This window comes from Cottoperca gobio, chromosome 24 (assembly GCF_900634415.1).
Source record: "Cottoperca gobio chromosome 24, fCotGob3.1, whole genome shotgun sequence".
NCBI lineage: Eukaryota > Metazoa > Chordata > Actinopteri > Perciformes > Bovichtidae > Cottoperca > Cottoperca gobio.
The window spans coordinates 546,771-566,540 of NC_041378.1; the positions used below are offsets into that span (position 1 = coordinate 546,771).

At 40.4% G+C, this 19,770-nt stretch overlaps 1 protein-coding gene across 1 annotated transcript in view; it reads right to left on the minus strand.

Moving 5' to 3' along the window:
* myo6a (myosin VIa) overlaps positions 1–19,770 on the minus strand; it is a 120,580-nt gene that overhangs the window by 15,575 nt on the left and 85,235 nt on the right. Inside the window, exons 25-32 of the mRNA XM_029462936.1 lie at positions 18,275–18,425; positions 14,830–15,038; positions 13,222–13,300; positions 12,685–12,845; positions 11,303–11,338; positions 10,481–10,519; positions 8,989–9,092; positions 6,900–7,031 (exon numbers count right to left, since the gene is read on the minus strand). Of these exons, the coding sequence (XP_029318796.1) occupies positions 6,900–7,031; positions 8,989–9,092; positions 10,481–10,519; positions 11,303–11,338; positions 12,685–12,845; positions 13,222–13,300; positions 14,830–15,038; positions 18,275–18,425 (911 nt within the window). The remainder of the gene's footprint in view (positions 1–6,899; positions 7,032–8,988; positions 9,093–10,480; positions 10,520–11,302; positions 11,339–12,684; positions 12,846–13,221; positions 13,301–14,829; positions 15,039–18,274; positions 18,426–19,770) is intronic.

Here is a 19,770-nt window from a genome sequence, read left to right on the forward strand (position 1 = left end):
AAATATAAATATATATTATATATATATAAATATATAATAATTAAATATAAATATATATATAAAATATAGATTATATATATACTTTGTTTGAGTGCGTTTGTGGAGAGAAATAAAGTAACGATATAATCGTGTATTTAAACGTCAATATTTAATTCATAATTTATTATATTATTTTAAAAGCAGAGTATTAAATATATCAAAAATAATTAATAAATATATTTATATATAAATAAATAAAAAATATATCTAAATATAATATTATAGTATATTGTACCGTATATTGAGTATTGTACGCACCATAAGAAGTTTTGTTTATTTGGCACTTTAGTTCTGAGGTTTCGTTGGCGTCTCTACATTTCGAATCCTTCCTGCGGTCTCTTCCTCATCACGCCGTCTCTTCTCATCAACCGTCTCTTCCTGTGTGGAGGCTGGAGCGGTGTTCAGGGACTAAATGAATCCTTACATCCTATAATATAAAGCTGCGGCACAGTTAGTGAATGACACCAGATGCATCACTGGAAGCATTTTATTATTTTATTAGTATATACTTTATCCTGGTCATTTTATATTTTAAATAAGGATTTATTTCCTATTATTTTGGAGATTTTTCTCATTATGATTTGTTTTATTAATTATATATTATATTTTTGATTGACTTAAAAATATATATATATTAATTTTTTTGGTTGACATATTATAATATATTAAAACAAAATTAATTGCTTTTTTAAAAAATATATCTTACTAACAAAGGCTTGTCAGATAATCACAGGCTTAGAACCCGCCCTCGTTGTATATATTTGATGAAAAACGAAACATTTTAAACGACGTGTGAAGACCAGTCGTGATAACTTTTCTTATTTACACAAACGCTGCTTTACTTCACGATTGTTTGCGGCGTCATGTCTGCTTGTTGATATTCTTTTATGCTTTTGTGCAAAGTAAATCCTCCAGGGCCAATAAAAGGTTTCATTAATTCAGATATGAAGCAGAGGGATGAAGTGTGTGGTGTGTGTGTGTGTGTGTGTGTGTGTGGTCCCATAAGTAGTCTGAGCAGAGCAGCACAATAGACGGAGCTCTCCGTCGTCATGACAACTCGACGTGTGTGGCACAGGGCGATGTGGAGTCAGAAAATTGTGAAAATATCAGAGAGGCAGAAAATTCTCCACATTTGAGGAAAAAGACTTTCACGATTATCAAAATTGGCGATTAGTTTAGGGGACTAACAGTTTGAGAGGCAACGTTGGATCATCTCTCAAACCTGTTCAGGAGTTTAAAGCTGGACTGTAGATGAATATAAAAGGAGCTTCGCAGAAGCAGGAGGATCGTCTTTAAATGAAGCTTCAACACAAACTCACTGCTGGAAGGAGACAAATATCCTTCAATATGCAAAAAAACCCTCAAGTCTCCTGAAAATAAAGCACGCTTCATTTAAAGCTCGAGCGGTGATGCGGTGACGTACCGTAGTAGTCGTGACAGACTTCGGTGCTCGCTGCTCCGTCTCCGTGTTTCTCTTCTTGTTCTTTGACTTCCAGGGTGGTAAACCTTCAGCCGGCGGTGGTGGAACTCCTCCCTGCAGGCGGCCAGCAGCTCGATGTCTGGAGAGACAAATATTGTAATCACGAGTAAATGTCAGGATTGCACTTTAAGAACACAGAAGTTATCGTTCAGCAAGTTTGTGTTTGTTCCAACTCCGACTCTGGAGGGAAACCGTCAGGCCTCGTCTTATTAAAGGATAATCTGTGTGTCTCCACCGTCTGTGTGTCTCCTGCAGTAGAGCAGACAGGAAGCAGGAAGCTGAACAATGTGGATCAACTATATGTAGAATATTTGCACTGCTTCACCTCGCTCTCTTCAAAGCCACCAGACTCCATTGATAAAAACAGTGATTTTAGTTTTTGGAACACGAGAGTTGCTGCTCTGTCGTTGCCTCGATCGGTCAGTTAGTTTGTGTTATTGTGAGACTTCGGTGACAGACAGACAATATATCCTCCTGCAGTGCGACCGCTAACAGCGTGCGCTGAGAAGCTTAATGCACACGAAGCGCTTTGCTAACGTCACCCAACAAAATACTTTGAAAAAAACCTTTAATTTAGCACGCAGAGCTGAAATCTATAGAAATGTTCCAGAATGTTCCAGAATGTTCAGAATGTTGCCCCTCGCCGCTCTGTCGCGTGAGACTTTTCTGGATCAGTATTTGAGCTCGTCCTTCCTGCTTCCTGCTTCTGCTGCGTGCTGGAGGACCGGTGAGCTCGCAGGTTAAACTCAATATTATGTGGTGGATATTCTCCCTCTGGCTCTTTTCTTTACTTCTCTGTTATTGAATCATAATGTCCCAAGGAGACGAGAGGGAAAATATGTTGAGCCAACAAAAAACCTGTTATTACTTGCTGTGTGACGGAGGTTTTACTCCCCACACTGTAAAACAAACACATCTGCTCGTTAGCTTAGCATACACATCATATATCCTTCTTCTACTGGAGCACCTATTAACAAAAAGGGTTTTAAAACATTTCATTTAACTTACATGCGACTTGTGTTACTGAACAAAGCAGATGTTAGTTTACGTTTAGTCTGTCTGCAGCTGAAAGACATTTTAAATTCAGATTTTATTTGACGCTAATTACTCACAAGAACCCCAAACTGTAAAAGCTATTATTCTGAAGAATAACCGGCACCTCTTCCTGCTTGATCTACCGATGCAGATCCAAATCTGACTTGGTGGCTAATAATACTGAGTCAATAAGAACGAATCAAAGTATTAAAGACTCAGTAACAGTGAAAAGTGCGTGTCGCACCTTTAAACTACTTTAAAATGTCAGTGTGAAGGTGAAGCACTTACAGCGGTCTGTTATCATGAGAATATCTGGTCCCGTCACATTTCTGAGTGCAGCTGTGGTATCATCGGTATCATCATCATCATCATCATCATCATCAGTTCTCTGCTCTGCTTGACCAGCGTTTTAACTCCCACACGAGAGAAGCCGGATTGCCTACTCCGGGTAGGGAATTGAGCCATTACCCCAAGTGAAGGAGTTCAAGTACCTCGGGGTCTTGTTCGCGAGTGAGGGGACAATGGAGCGAGAGATTGGCCGGAGAATCGGCGCAGCGGGGGCGGTATTACAGTCACTTTACCGCACCGTTGTGACGAAAAGAGAGCTGAGCCAGAAGGCAAAGCTCTCAATATACCGGTCGATCTTCGTTCCTACCCTCACCTATGGTCATGAAGGCTGGGTCATGACCGAAAGAACGAGATCACGGGTACAAGCGGCCGAAATGGGTTTTCTCAGACGGGTGGCTGGCGTCTCCCTTAGAGATAGGGTGAGAAGCTCAGCCATCCGTGAGAGACTCGGAGTAGAGCCGCTGCTCCTTTACGTTGAAAGGAGCCAGTTGAGGTGGTTCGGGCATCTAGTAAGGATGCCACCTGGGCGCCTCCCTAGGGAGGTGTTCCAGGCACGTCCAGCTGGGAGGAGACCCCGGGGAAGACCCAGGACTCGGTGGAGAGATTATATCTCCTCACTGGCCTGGGAACGCCTCAGGATCCCCCAGTCGGAGCTGGAGGATGTGGCCCGGAGAAGGGAAGATTGGGGTTCCTTACTGGAGCTGCTGCCCCCGCGACCCGATCCCGGATAAGCGGTAGACGATGGATGGATGGATGGAGAGAGAGAGATAGAGATAGAGATATAGATAAAAGAGAGAAAGAGAGAGAGAGAGAGAGAGAGAGAGAGAGAGAGAGAGAGAAAGAGAAAGAGAAGAGAGAGAGAGAGAGAGAGATAGAGAGAGAGCTGAGAGGTAGGGGAGTGAGAGATAGATAAAGATAGACAAATAGAAAGATAGATATATATACAAAATATATAGATATATATAAAGATATATATAAATATATATAAATATAAATATATATATATATATATATATTTATATTTATTTTTATTTATATATATATAATATATACAAATATAAATATAGATATATATACAAAATATATATAAAAATATAAATATAAATATATATTTATATAAACAATGAGATGAGTCTGTTTCTCTGTAAAGAATCTTCATATTTTCTAAACGATGGACAGAAGACGTTCTGAATGAAACCCCGACATCAGCAGATTAAAAGATGCTCGAGCTTCACAAACATCCGTCTGATGAAGACGGACGGTTACGGTCCGGAGCGAAGCGTCTGTGCGGCGGCGCCAGACGTGGGTCAGAGTCGTAGAAATGATGTTATTAAAAGGTTTATGAATGTAACCCTGATGGAGAACACTGCAGTTAGTTCTAGTTTGGATATCTGGGGGCGGCTCATTACTCATGAGCCCCGGATCATCAGGTCATCAGGATTTAATTTCATGGCACGTTAGATATCCTGCGTGTACGAGAGGCAGCCGACGAAGCTCAATGTTACCCACTGTGGGGGCTCCCGAGGAGACGCAGTGACGATGTGCACCAGAGTTACCTTCACTGCACAACAACACGTCTCCTCCAATCAGCCGCACGTCACGCTCCTGTGCTCCTGATGCTATCGTGCCAACACACACTTGCAGGCAGAAGCCCTGAAGCCGCTTGTCCTGCTCCGTTTCCCCTTCCTTCAAGACATGTGTGTGTGTGTGTGTGGGGGGGGGGGGGGGCAGTAAGAGCACCGGTGCAGCGGTCATGAAGATGAAACGACGGCTTCTCTCCTCTAACTTCTCCATGAGAGGCAGCAGTTGCCGTGGAAACCCACCCTCCCTCCGCCACCGAAAGAGAAACCTTCCCATCAGACCGTGCGACCCGTCAGCAGACCTCTACCATGTTAGGGTTAATAAGGGGGGGGGGCTCTGAGGTTAGTAGTGTTACACACTGGAGGACCACTTACATGCTTGTTTCACAGGAGGTGCACGATCTGAAAGTAAACATGCCAGGTTACACACACACACACACACACTGCAGGATGCGACACAGACACGATGACGTCATCAGACGCGAAGAGATTATTATTCATCATGACGCGTTCAGATATGGAGACACGTGACACACAGGGAGAAGAGGGAAGCACACAATAATTATGTCACCATGTCAGAATAAAATCCTGATAACGATATTATCATGAGATCTATATAAAATATATCTATATAAAATATAGCTATATAAAATATATCTATATAAAATATATCTCTATAAAATATATCTATATAAAATATATCTCTATAAAATATATCTCTATAAAATTTATCTCTATAAAATATATCTATTTAAAATATATCTATATAAAATATATCTATATAAAATATAGCTATATAAAATATATCTATTTAAAATATATCTATATAAAATATATCTATATAAAATATAGCTATATAAAATATAGCTATATATCTATATAAAATATATCTATATAAAATATATCTATATATCTATATAAAATATATCTATATATCTATATAAAATATATCTATATAAAATATATCTATATAAAATATATCTATATAAAATATATCTATAAACGGAAAACTCTTTAACTTTGTTTGAGTGCGTTTTGTGGAGAGAAATAAAGTAACGATATAATCGTGTATTTAAACGTCAATATTTAATTCATAATTTATTATTATTATTTTAAAAGCAGAGTATTAAATATATCAAAATATATTAATAAATATATTTATATATAAATAAAATATAAAAATATATCTAAATATAATATTATAGTATATTGTACCGTATATTGAGTATTGTACGCACCATAAGAAGTTTTGTTTATTTGGCACTTTAGTTCTGAGGTTTCGTTGGCGTCTCTACATTTCGAATCCTTCCTGCGGTCTCTTCCTCATCACGCCGTCTCTTCCTCATCACACCGTCTCTTCCTGTGTGGAGGCTGAGACGGTGTTCAGGGACTAAATGAATCCTTACATCCTATAATATAAAGCTGCGGCACAGTTAGTGAATGACACCAGATGCATCACTGGAAGCATTTTATTTATTTTATTTAGTATATACTTTATCCTGGTCATTTTATATTTTAAATAAGGATTTATTTCCTATTATTTTGGAGATTTTTCTCATTTTATGATTTGTTTTATTAATTATAATATTATTATTTTTGATTGACTTAAAAATATATATATATTAATTTTTTTGGTTGACATATTATACATATATTAAAACAAAATTAATTGCATTTTTTAAAAATATATCTTACTAACAAAAGGCTTGTCAGATAATCACAGGCTTCAGAACCCGCCCTCGTTGTATATATTTGATGAAAAACGAAACATTTTAAACGACGTGTAAGACCAGTCGCTGATAACTTTTCTTATTTACACAAACGCTGCTTTACTTCACGATGTTTTGCGGCGTCATGTCTGCTTGTTGATATTCTTTTATGCTCTTTGTGCAAAGTAAATTCCTCCAGGGCCAATAAAAGGTTTCATTAATTCAGATATGAAGCAGAGGGATGAAGTGTGTGTGTGTGTGTGTGTGTGTGTGTGTGGTCCAATCAGTAGTCTGAGCAGAGCAGCACAATAGACGGAGCTCTCCGTCGTCATGACAACTCGACGTGTGTGGCACAGGGCGATGTGGAGTCAGAAAATTGTGAAAAATATCAGAGAGGCAGAAAATTCTCCACATTTGAGGAAAAATGACTTTCACGATTATCAAAATTGGCGATTATGTTTAGTGGACTAACAGTTTGAGAGGCAACGTTGGATCATCTCTCAAACCTGTTCAGGAGTTTAAAGCTGGACTGTAGATGAATATAAAAGGAGCTTCGCAGAAGCAGGAGGATCGTCTTTAAATGAAGCTTCAACACAAACTCACTGCTGGAAGGAGACAAATATCCTTCAATATGCAAATAAAACCCTCAAGTCTCCTGAACATAAAGCACGCTTCATTTAAAGCTCGAGCGGTGATGCGGTGACGTACCGTAGTCAGTGACAGACTTCGGTGCTCGCTGCTCCGTCTCCGTGTTTCTCTTCTTGTTCTTTGACTTCCAGGCGTGGTAAACCTTCAGCCGGCGGTGGAACTCCTCCCTGCAGGCGGCCAGCAGCTCGATGTCTGGAGAGACAAATATTGTAATCACGAGTAAATGTCAGGATTGCACTTTAAGAACACAGAAGTTATCGTTCAGCAAGTTTGTGTTTGTTCCAACTCCGACTCTGGAGGGAAACCGTCAGGCCTCGTCTTATTAAAGGATAATCTGTGTGTCTCCACCGTCTGTGTGTCTCCTGCAGTAGAGCAGACAGGAAGCAGGAAGCTGAACAATGTGGATCAACTATATGTAGAATATTTGCACTGCTTCACCTCGCTCTCTTCAAAGCCACCAGACTCCATTGATAAAAACAGTGATTTTAGTTTTTGGAACACGAGAGTTGCTGCTCTGTCGTTGCCTCGATCGGTCAGTTAGTTTGTGTTATTGTGAGACTTCGGTGACAGACAGACAATATATCCTCCTGCAGTGCGACCGCTAACAGCGTGCGCTGAGAAGCTTAATGCACACGAAGCGCTTTGCTAACGTCACCCGAACAAAAATACTTTGAAAAAAACCTTTAATTTAGCACGCAGAGCTGAAATCTATAGAAATGTTCCAGAATGTTCCAGAATGTTCCAGAATGTTGCAGAATGTTGCCCCTCGCCGCTCTGTCGCGTGAGACTTTTCTGGATCAGTATTTGAGCTCGTCCTTCCTGCTTCCTGCTTCCTGCTGCGTGCTGGAGGACCGGTGAGCTCGCAGGTTAAACTCAATATTATGTGGTGGATATTCTCCCTCTGGCTCTTTTCTTTACTTCTCTGTTATTGAATCATAATCGTCCCAAGGAGACGAGGAGGAAAATATGTTGAGCCAACAAAAAACTCTGTTATTACTCTGCTGCTGACGGAGGTTTTACTCCCCACACTGTAAAACAACACACATCTGCTCGTTAGCTTAGCATACACATCATATATCCTTCTTCTACTGGAGCACCTATTAACAAAAAGGGTTTTATAAACATTTCATTTAACTTACATGCGACTTGTGTTACTGAACAAAGCAGATGTTAGTTTACGTTTAGTCTGTTCCTGCAGCTGAAAGACATTTTAAATTCAGATTTTATTTGACGCTAATGTACTCACAAGAACCCCAAACTGTAAAAGCTATTATTCTGAAGAATAACCGGCACCCTCTTCCTGCTTGATCTACCGATGCAGATCCAAATCTGACTTGGTGGCTAATAATACTGAGTCAATAAGAACGAATCAACGTATTAAAGACTCAGTAACAGTGAAAAGCTGCGTGTCGCACCTTTAAACTACTTTAAAATGTCAGTGTGAAGGTGAAGCACTTCACAGCGGTCTGTTATCATGAGAATATCTGGTCCCGTCACATTTCTGAGTGCAGCTGTGGTATCATCGGTATCATCATCATCATCATCATCATCATCATCAGTTCTCTGCTCTGCTTGACCAGCGTTTTACTCCCACACGAGAGAAGCGGCCGCATAATGTCAGGCAGAGTTCAGAAAATAAAGAACCACTAAGTGGTTTGAAGCAGATATTTCTGTCAAAGCTGAGGCGGAATCATTCGTGATTTAGAAACGTTCAGAGTCTCACAGTGTGAGGATGAAAACACGGTTTGAGCGAACAGTTGAATTAAAAGTCTACAGAAATGTAAGCGGTTCTTCCTCTGGGAGCTGGAACGCCATCAAGTATCTGCAGGTTCGACATCTTCATGTACAAAATGATCATTTTTCTCTTGGGGGACAGAAAAGTTAATGTTCAAGTGACCAAAATCCAAAAAGGGTTCAACGTGTGACGAGAATACTTTATAAACACAGAAACTAAAGGTTTGGTGCTTGGTTGTGGATTATAAAGAAAGCTAAACTATTTCAGATCCTCTGGGGACCATGACCAGTGAATGCATCCGGCCTGTCGATCTCCGTCTGTACAGAGGTGTGACAACACATCTCGTTTGTTCAGTAACGTTTTGATTTGCGGTGTGTGGGGATGAACGTGCGTCAACGTAAGCGCGACACTCACCACATGAGGTGTTGATGGCGTCCCGCAGCTCAGCGTACTTCCACTTGCTCAGCTCGTACTTCTTGGCCCCGGCAGCAGCCTTGGAGGCCTGGACCTGTGGACCTCTGAGACACAAGACAAGGAAGGACGCAGGAAGTCAGCCGGAGGAGAGGACGGCGTTATAAGCTTCAAACAGTATTTTGTTTAGTGTCTTGTAAAGAAGACGGGTGGAGCGCAGTGCTGGAGAGAGGTACAACAGTGTGCTCATGAATAATGTGCTGAGATTTAAAGTGTTGACATGAAATACATTTCATTCTTTGTTTTCCTCTTTTTACTAAATGTTCGGACCACAGGCTGAAATCAGGTGTGTTGTTAAATCCACCTGAATGATGTTTAAGCTCCGCCTCTCTAAAGACATCGGAGTAACAGGAACAATGAATGGTGTTTAAGCTCCGCCTCTCTAAAGACATCGGAGTAACAGGAACAATGAATGGTGTTTAAGCTCCGCCTCTCTAAAGACATCGGAGTAACAGGAACAATGAATGGAACACGGGAGCAGCTGCGGGGTCATTGCAGAAGTTAAGGTGAGCAGCGGGGTCAGATTAGCAGTTTGCAGTTAAAGGAAAGAGAAAGATGGCGACAGAGAAACTACACAAGGTGTGAGATCATTAAAACGCTGTTTCAGGCGGTAAGCAGCAGCTCTGCTGCGTGTTAAGCGACTGTTGGACAGTGTAAAGCGTCGGCTCCTCTCCAGCTGCGGGCCGAGCTCTCGACCTGGTTAATCCGTGACCGGGATTTGCCCTTTTTAGAACACCGGGAAATTGGAGGCGGGACCCTGCTGGTTCTCTAATCCTATTGGCTGGGGCTGCACAGTGTTCCCAAAAGGCACACGTTGGGCTTCTGGCAGCGAGCCGAGCGGCCGCAGTCACCTTCTGCTGCTCCTTCCTGTGTGTTTGAGGCGTCGTGAGAGGCGGCCTGAGCCAATTAGCAGCAGTGAGATGAACGGAGGAAGCAGGAGGAGACGCTGGCACGACATCACTCATTCACACTAATGCCCGAGAGGAACGCGAGTGGAAAATAGCATTTAGTGGCAGTCATGTGATGAGGAAGTGCACCGTCACTCAGAGGTGCAGCCTGAGATCATCGTCTGCTTACAGACATAGAAATCTCACAGCGCTACTACACAGCACCAGTGATGTCAGGAGGTGCAACATCTCCTGTTTGAGCTTTACTTTAATCTACAACAGAAGGAAACAGCAGCTCAAAGCAGGCGCTCCCCCCTGCAGGTCAGCGGGTCAGCAGGTCGGCTGCTGGACAGTGGGAGGAAGTTGGCAGCAGAAAAACATTCAAAATTAAGAAAATAATCATGAACCTTCAGCGGGTTTCACATGTTCCGAGGGAATTAACCCGATGATCAGGATGTAATCAACATGAATCTCGTGGACTCGTGGAATATTTGCTCGATTGATTGAGTGGAGATTTCACTGAAGACGGAGATTCAGTTTGTACAAACCTCGCCAGCAGTTCCGTCATTTCCTTCGCCATTTCCTCCCTAAAAAAGCACGACGGCCGCAGTTTAAAACGTTAGTGTTGTTGGATTTGTGGTGTTTTTTGACAACCAGATTTACAAAATACTGACGGCACACAAATACTCGTAGTAGATGAATAACATGAGGAAGGAGGAGGTCGAGGGACACACAATGTGGAGAGGAATGAATTGTATAAAATAGTAAAACGGTACAATGGTGAGAAGCAAATCCTAGAAATGTCATTTATTTAATACTAATTTGCAGCAAAAAATAGTTTTTTATAAATGTAATTTATATATATATAAATATATAATAATTAATATAAATAGATATTATATATATATATATATATATATATAAATATATAATAATTAAATATAAATATATATTATATATATATAAATATATAATAATTAAATATAAATATATATATATAAAATATATATTTATATATATAAATATATAATTAAATATAAATATATATTATATTTTTATATATATATAATATATTTTTATTTATATATATATAAATATTAATATATATAAATAAATAAATATGAATATATATAAATAAATATTAATATATAAATAAATATATAAAGATAAATATATATATATATAAATAAATACATATAAATAAATAAATATATATAAAATGTTTTTAATTATATAATGAAGTGAAAATATATATTTTTAAGTGGAGTTGTTGTTCCAAGCCTCTCTGAATATACCTTTACAGAATGAACACATCTACATCTAGCATCAGTGTGAAGGTGCTTGGTGTGTTTGGGGTTGAGGACACCTACATGGTGAGGCTCTTGAGTATTGTGGTTCCAGCAGAGCTGTAAACAGAAGATTATAGGATTAAAAAAGACGGAGCGGCACTGAACAATATAACAAAACCAATCAGAGGAGACGGTGATTCTTTCGCCCCCGCGTCTCATAAACAAGTGATTCTCCTTCGAAACTCGGATCAGAGGACACGACCCGAATTTATCAAACCGCTGGAAGTGACATTTTGAAAATCAGAGAAAAGATTGACTTTATAAAAGCTTTTGATTTTAAAACATTACATTTATGTAGGATTATATCACATATAGAAGGTTTGAAGATCACGTTATGATGTCATCAATCAGGGTAATTGTTTCTATTTGAAGAGATTTGTTTAATATTTAAAGGTCAAACTGAAACTTAAAGCAATTTATAAAAAATGCAAACGTGTGGCGTTGTGCTGAACAGCGCCCTCTGTGGCCACACGGGGTAATTACAGGAACGTTGCAGGAAATTATATTGTAAATGATTGTTTTACTTCTTTGACCCACTGAAGTGTTAATCTTGCATAATAAATCATAATGCAACGATAATAATGTCACTAAATATTCTAAATATTATTATCTTACACTGCAGTGCAACTTTGTCTTATTCTATTTTAGCTGTTTTTAAATTGCACTTTTATAATGTCTTTCTTTTGCACTTTATCTGGATGCTTTAATAGTTTTATGTGAAGCACTTTGTGCTGAAATGTTGCAGCTTTGCAGATAAATACAGTTAAATGTAACGGTGCATTTTCATTTGTGGTTTCTTACGTCTCATGCATATCAATTAGAGAGTTGCATTTAAAGGATACTCCTACACGTTGTTGTAAGTACGAGTGAGTCTCATTATTTTACTCCCAAGTAAATATAGAATCCTCAGAAGTTTGATAAATACGGACCAACATCACGTCGCTAAAGTCAAACTTGGCTCAAAAGTGGAGAATAAAAGTTCTTCCACTTCGTATAAAGTGTGAACTGAAGCCTCTGTTAGTCGGGTTCATCGTTAGAGAGCAGCGGCCAGATTGTTGCAGCATGCAGGGTTGTTATGGTTGGAAAGGTCAAAGGGCAGCTGGGGTTAGGGGTTACATTAAAGGGTCAAGTCTTACGCTGCTCTCTCTGGGGACGATGGAACTGAGGAGCCGTTGCTGGGAGGAAACAAACAAAGAACAAGTTAAACACAGGATCACGAGACGTTCGTCCGGGAGTCAAACTGAGAGACAGGAAATCTGACTGATGCATCGTAGCGATCTACAGCGAGGAAACATTAACGCCACGCTGAACATACACGAGTAAAGTATCAGCTCCTTCTATAATAGTTACTTTAAGAAGCAGAAGCTGATGTTCAACACCAACACGCCGGTCGTGTTGTTTACCTGCGCAGGCCGCCGTCGTTCTGCACCTCCTCGGGGATGAGCTCCGACTCGCTCTGAGCGATCCTCAGCGCCAGCTCCCTGTCCCTCCTCTCCTGCTCCAGGACCGTCTGTCGAGACGCGTCCTCCTCCCGCTCGGCCTGCAGCTGCAGCTCCATTTCCGCCTGCACGCACACGCACATAAAGTGAACGCATGAGTAACGAGAGAAATAAAACTGGCGTCCCCTCCCAGTGAGTCTGCAGAGGAGTCATGAACATTTAGGAGAGAGAACGTGCCGAGCGGCCCGGACGCCGCGAGCTGGTGAAGAGACAGAGTGTGCAGCCCAGTCTGGAGCTCCGGGCCGCTGGCCAGCAGCTTTGATCTGAACGCTCGCCGCTCGCCACTAAATTCTGCACTTGATCCGGGCCCGGGTCAACCAGCCGCCACGGCAGATGGGCTGGATGATGAACATTAAACCCACTGAACTGTACAAACCTGCTATCTCTCTGCTCACACACACACACACACACACACACACACACACACACACACACACACACCTGCATCCTCCGCTCCTCCTCCTCCCTCCTCTTCCTCTCCTCCTCTTCCTGCTTCCTCTTCACCTCCATCTCAGATTTCCTGATTGAGAGGAAGAGAGAAAGGAACCGATTGAGTGACACAAAGACAAATAAACAAGACACGGGCGGAGGGACAGATGAAGATGAAGACGAAGAGTCACTTCGTCTCTGGTGAAAGTGTCGACTCAGCGATTCTCTGGCTACTTTGTATAGAGATTAAAATGTGTATTTATCTTATTCACGTGTTAAATGCACTTGATTTGAACATTTACTCTTGTTGGTTTTAATGCACCGACTCCATATTTCTTTATAATTATATTTATTTACAGACTTTAAGGAATATTTGGTCAAATATATCTGCAGATTAATTTGTTTTTAATTGTTGGATTAAGAGATCCAAGTTCTCCTGTGCACATATGCTGTGACGGTCCCTCCTGACCGCTCGTCCTCTCTGCTCAAGCGGGAACTCAAGGTTAACCGGCTGCAAACTTCTCAGAACAGAAACATCATGAAAATAAAGGAAATACAAACGTCAGGGTCTGTAATCACAGCAGCAGGAGGGACGTGTGTAACACGGGGAGCTACAGGGTCAGCAGTGACCTTCAGTGTGACCTTCAGGGGAATCTGCGGAGTTCTTAAATTGGCAGAGGAGGAGACGAAGTGGGCCATAAAATGTGAGCCGTCGTGGTTAATGTCTTATATTAGCAGGTAGTGGTTTGTGACGAACACAACGGACCCATCAGTCGTCCTGGAAGACTTGCAGGATGGGGGGGGGTATTCTTGGGGTAATCGTGTGCAGGATTTAAAAACTTCACCGGCCTCTTACATGATGTCATGAAGGGAATAGATGGCGACAGCTGGTTACCCGTCTGTCTGCAGGATCACAGAACAACTCGTGGGCCGGATACAAAAGTTTCACTTTAGTTAACGCTGCAATATCATTAGGTGCTGCGTTCAGGTGCTGTCGGAATAAATCGGAAAAACGAGCACCCGACATTAAACACAACTCTTTGTAGCGTCCGTGTCGCTTCCAACTTGGGACCATGAACGCACCATGGGCCTCGGCGGAGGTCGGCGCTCTCCGAGTATTGTTCTAGTTCTTACATGTTCGACATCTTATTGTACTTTTGACTTTCTTCGCTACGGTTTCTGATGTTTTAGTTAAGGGAACAATGTACAACATTATAAGAGAGCTTCTTGTGTGTCTAAAATCATTTCTCCACAGATCTTTCCCCGTCACCCTGTGACCTTTGACCTTTGACCTCTGGCTCTTGTTCTCGTGGGGAGCTGCAGCTCATTCTGCTGCCGTCGCTGTAACAACCTGAGCGTGCGGTGGACACAGAAGTAGAACACACTGCAGCTCGTATATAAAAATAAATCCTTTGGAGCAGCTCATTATGTAAATCCCCTGAAGGAGTGGACAGTGAGTGTCTCTGTCCACGGCAGCGTTTCACGCTGACAAGTGGCTTTTGCCGGGTCGATACACACCAACTTTGACAAGTGCCTCTTAATTTTTTTGGCAATGTACGTGATAGCAAAACAAAAATGTTTCGTGTGAAAGTGCTCCAGGCTGAACCCCCGCCCACTTACAGGCGCCTGTCGTCCTCATCCTGCTTGCGGTGCTGCTCCTCCTCCTCCCTCCTCTTCTTCTCCCGCTCCATCTCCTCCTCGATGCGTCGGAGCCGCTCGCGCTCCTCCTCCTCCTTCTTCTTGTTCTGCATGGCGGTCAGCAGCTGCTCCGACCGGGTCACCAGCGCCTGGTACTCGTGGTCGATATCGATGCGGGTCATGATGGTGCTCTGACGGACACACGAGCAGAACAGACTTATAATGATGATGATGATGATATATATAAATATATATATATAAATATATTTATATATATATTTATATATATATATAAATATATATAAATATATTATATATATATTATATGTATTTATATATATATATATATATATATATATATATATATATATATATATATATATATATATATAAATATAAATATATAAATATATAAATCGTTTTATTGCTTTCTCTTTGCTCAACAACACTTACTAAATTACTAAGCCAGTAAGTAATTGATGTCTTATTGTGCCTTATGGAGAAACTTTAACATTTTCCTCGCAACCTGTCGCTTTTGTGCATACGACAATAAAGCTTTTCAATCTTGAATTGTAAACTTTTTCCTCAGAAGGTGCGATCTTGTTCCTATTGTCTACGCGATATAAATAAAGAATACAAAGCTTCACTATCAGAATTGGATGCATTTGGTCCGATAGCATTTGGAAAGTGCAGAAGCAGGATTTGTTCAGCGGCAGGGAAGAACTTCAGACCCCGGGCTGCACGTCATTCTCTCTTACCCACATGTCCCGTCTCTCTCCTCCGTCACCGTCAAACAGAATGGCCCAAAAGAATCTTTTTTTAAAGCTGTGTGAGCGAGAAGACGTGCATCGATCCTGCAGCGAGTATTGAAACCGTTTAAAATATCCAGACTCAAGAGGTACGGATGCTGACACCAGAGGGAACCATTCAATTAAACTGAGGCTACAATTCAAGCACACAAAATAAAAGAATCACGGCCTGGATTTATTTATTGTGTGTCTGTATGGCCGCTGTGGGGGTGTGAAGTGATGATGCACGAGGACCCTGATGAGTCCCTGAATGAGACACAGCAGCTCCACAGTCTTTACGAGACCATGACTTCGACACAAAACTGTTATTAAACCGACAACGATCCCTCTGGGCTCTCTGACATAATTAAAATAGTCTCTTTAATTGTCTCTTTCTCAGTTCACATCAGACTCATTTACTTTTTACTTCAACATTGAGAAAAACTTCAGCCGCAGCCAATTCTGGAAGTTTTGGATAATTGTTGCTGTAGCTACTGGGGTTTATAGATATACACTGTATATAAAAATATATATTAAATATATAAAGAAAAAAATGAAGAAAATATATATATTTATTTATTATTATTATTATTATTTATATTAATATATATTTAAAATATATAGATATATATTCCAAATATATATATATAAAAATATAAATATAATATAAATATTATTTCTTTAATAATCTTTGTTTTAGTGTGAATAAAAACAAAGTATAGAATTTTAAGTCTTTCCTATTTTTGTGGTGAAATAAAATCTGCCCAGGTATTTGTTGTAATTAATAATTACTATAATTAAATGAGTAATTATAGTGGGTAAGAGTATTTAAAATATAGAAACATACAAATAATTATATAAATTAAACATGAACAATTAAAGAACAAAAAGAAAAATGTTAATACTAAATACAATTAAAGATAAATAAAATGCATAATTATTTTGTTTTACTTATATTATATATATATATATATATTATATTATACTTTATCTCTAATCCAGAGGAACGGATGGATTAGGAGATTTCCATAAACGTAAAAGAGAAAGACGTAAAATATGGAAATAAAGAACTTTCTGGATCATAAAATAATCCTGCAGAATCTGTGTCGTCTGGGACCAAAGAAAGACGTACGGCTGAAGTAATGTAACTGTAGCGCTGCAGCCCGACAGTGTGCATCACGGTGAGCTCTGTACACAGCTTTAATAATTCATTGTTTAAGTTATAAGAATATATTCCAAATTCACTGTTTCCATCCTCTCAGAAATTCAGTTTGTTTATGAGAGTAAATAAAATAAAAAATATGTGTGTGTGTGTGTGTGTGTGTGTGTATCGTCACCTTCAACTCTGAGAAATTGTAATTGCTATTCCCTGACATTTTATTGACAAAATAATTAATTAGTCCTGAAAATAATCAGCTTATGAATCAATAATGAAAACTACCTTCAGTCCCTGAAGTGAACACATGATTTAGATTTAGCCTGGGGCCATACTTCATTGAGGGTTTCCTGCGATAATTTATATGTCTCTTCCATGTATATTAGCACTGCATTTATCTGTCACGGAATGTTAAGTAATAAAATTAGCAGTGGCGCCATATTTCACAGCAAACGGCAGATAAAGAGCTCAGCCGGTGATTCATTGATCACACAGTACAGCACGTAATGCATTAGAAATGTCGAGGTAAAAACACTGTTTTTCTCAATGGAGTCTGGTGTACGTTTCATTTACACCAAAAATGGGAAAACTGTTATTTAACTACTTGAGTAATTCTGTAAATATAAATGTAGTTGAATTTCCAGCATTCTGTAGTTATAACAGTGGAATATTAGTGTGCATGTAAACACAGCATGCTCTTCTGAGGCAGAAGCACAGACACATCTTTCCCTGCAGGTGTATTTCCCGTACGTACTTAAAGTAAAGCTGCGAGCATCGATGATCAAATACAAACACATACAAACATCTTTGAGGGTGTTCTGGATGTTATGAGGACGCCACAGCTGCAGACACTTTAACGTCTCGGAACACTTCCTGTTGTTGAACCCCTTTGAGAGCATCAGGTCGCTGTATGCTCAGGTGTCATCAGAGCTGACAGGGCGGCGGACGTGTAAACGTGTTGCCGGATTCATACGCTTCTGCCGTGTACTGCGGTGAGCACCTGGAGGACTCTGCAGTCTCAGAAGCAGCGAGATAAAGATATTGATGACATTCACAAGATCACCTTAAAATACAGCCCGCAGTCCGATCCAGGTCAAGAGCAAACGCCATTGTGATGAATGGTGAATGTCTCTGAATCACACGCTAATGAAAACATCTTCCACTTAATTTCAACCATCTCTTCATCCACAGGAAAAGCTAAATATAGCGTTTTAAAAACTGGGGAAATAAAGACGCCAGCTGTCCGTCAAACGGCACCAGCGTGTGGTTTAATTTCACGCCGTCCATCATTCGGAGCGTGGGTGGCACTTCTGTCAAAAGGGTGGAAATCCTATTTTAGAAACTAAACTGCTCACATGTACGCGTCTGTCAGAGCAGACAGCGCAACAAAGAGCTCTCGCTGACGGACATGGAGGAATTAATGATTCATCGTTGAATAATTGCACAGCGTGAGGTTTCACGTGAAACGCTCCGTCTCACACACCTTGATTTTGACCATCAGGCAGTCGATGGCGCTCTCCAGCTCCTGGATCTGCTTGCTCATCTCCTGCTTGCCCTCCTTCAGCCCGGCGATCACCTCGCTGAAGCGGTCCATCCTCTTCTTCAGGTTCCGCACCTTCACCAACCCGTTGATCCTGAAACACGCGATGAGTTAGTAAAAAGCACGAGTTCGACTTTGAGGTTTTACGTCTAAACCGTTTCAGTTATGTAACACAGTAACCGTTGTGTCTTCAGTGCGACCAGAAGTTCGCCGTGCGCTAATAAAGGTAAGTTATGGAATGAAGTGAGAAAAGTGTTGATAGGATTATAGAGTTTTCATAAAGGACAAAGTAACAATAATTGTTGCTGAACTTGCACAAAGAAACAACAAACGTAAACGCTGCCCGTTACATAAATACAATCGGTCGGTTTAGAGTAGCTGCCTTTTTATTAAAACTGGTACATTAATCGATTTTTCCCCCCAGCCTTAGATCCTACAATTCCCACAATGCAACTTGATTCCTTAAATATTTCTCTGCATCCTGTATTTCCATTTAAAACATTTCTTCACCCTCATGGATAATGTAACCATCATATAGGTTTATGTTTTAATTATGTTTCTGTTTCTTCATCTGAGGCTCTAAATACTACAATACCCATGAGCCTCTGCTGAGGTTGCTATGGAGAACAGGTATATTTATGTAGTTTAAAACGCAGGATTTCTGTTATACACGTTCAGTCTCATAACATCCTGATCAGACTTCATAAAGCGTCACGTTAGAATGAGCAGCGCTCCACATGGACTCGACAGCGTCTTTAATCTCAGAATAAAACGTTGAGCAGGAAACATTTTAATTAATAATTCTAACCAAGATCTCAACGACTCGAACATGTCAGGATGAATTCTGGAGAAATGTTCATAACTGATCATCTAGAATCTTTTTTATTTAATTTTACAGAAATAACTATTCTATTTATAATTTATTGGATTTTTGGTCTTTCACAGCCAACAATTCTTAATTTCTTGTGTTTTGCAAAACAAAAACTGTGATGTCACATGTTGCTTAACTAAACCTCAATATCTCAGCCCTGTAATTACACACACACACACACACACACACACACACACACACACCTGCTGTTTATCGTCAAATATCAGAAGTAATAAGCAGAGCTGTGTGTGTGTGTTTGTGTGTGTGTGTGTGTGTGTGTGTAGCAGACTGACAGAGTGGCAGCAGATAATGAAGAAGACGAGGGTGTGAGGGAGGAGGCGAGGCAGGAAGAGAGAAAGAAGGACATGAATATAATGAGGAAGGGAAGGAAGGAGGAAAGGGAGTCGAGAGAGAAGGATGGAGGAAAGGGAAGGATGGAAGGAGAGCACTGCAGCCAGACGGAGGGGAGGTTGATGAATTAGTTTGAAAAGGGGAAGGACGAGAGGAAGAGAAGAAGGTAGAGAAGCAGAGAGAGGAGGATGGAGAAGGAGGAAGGTGGAGGAAGGCG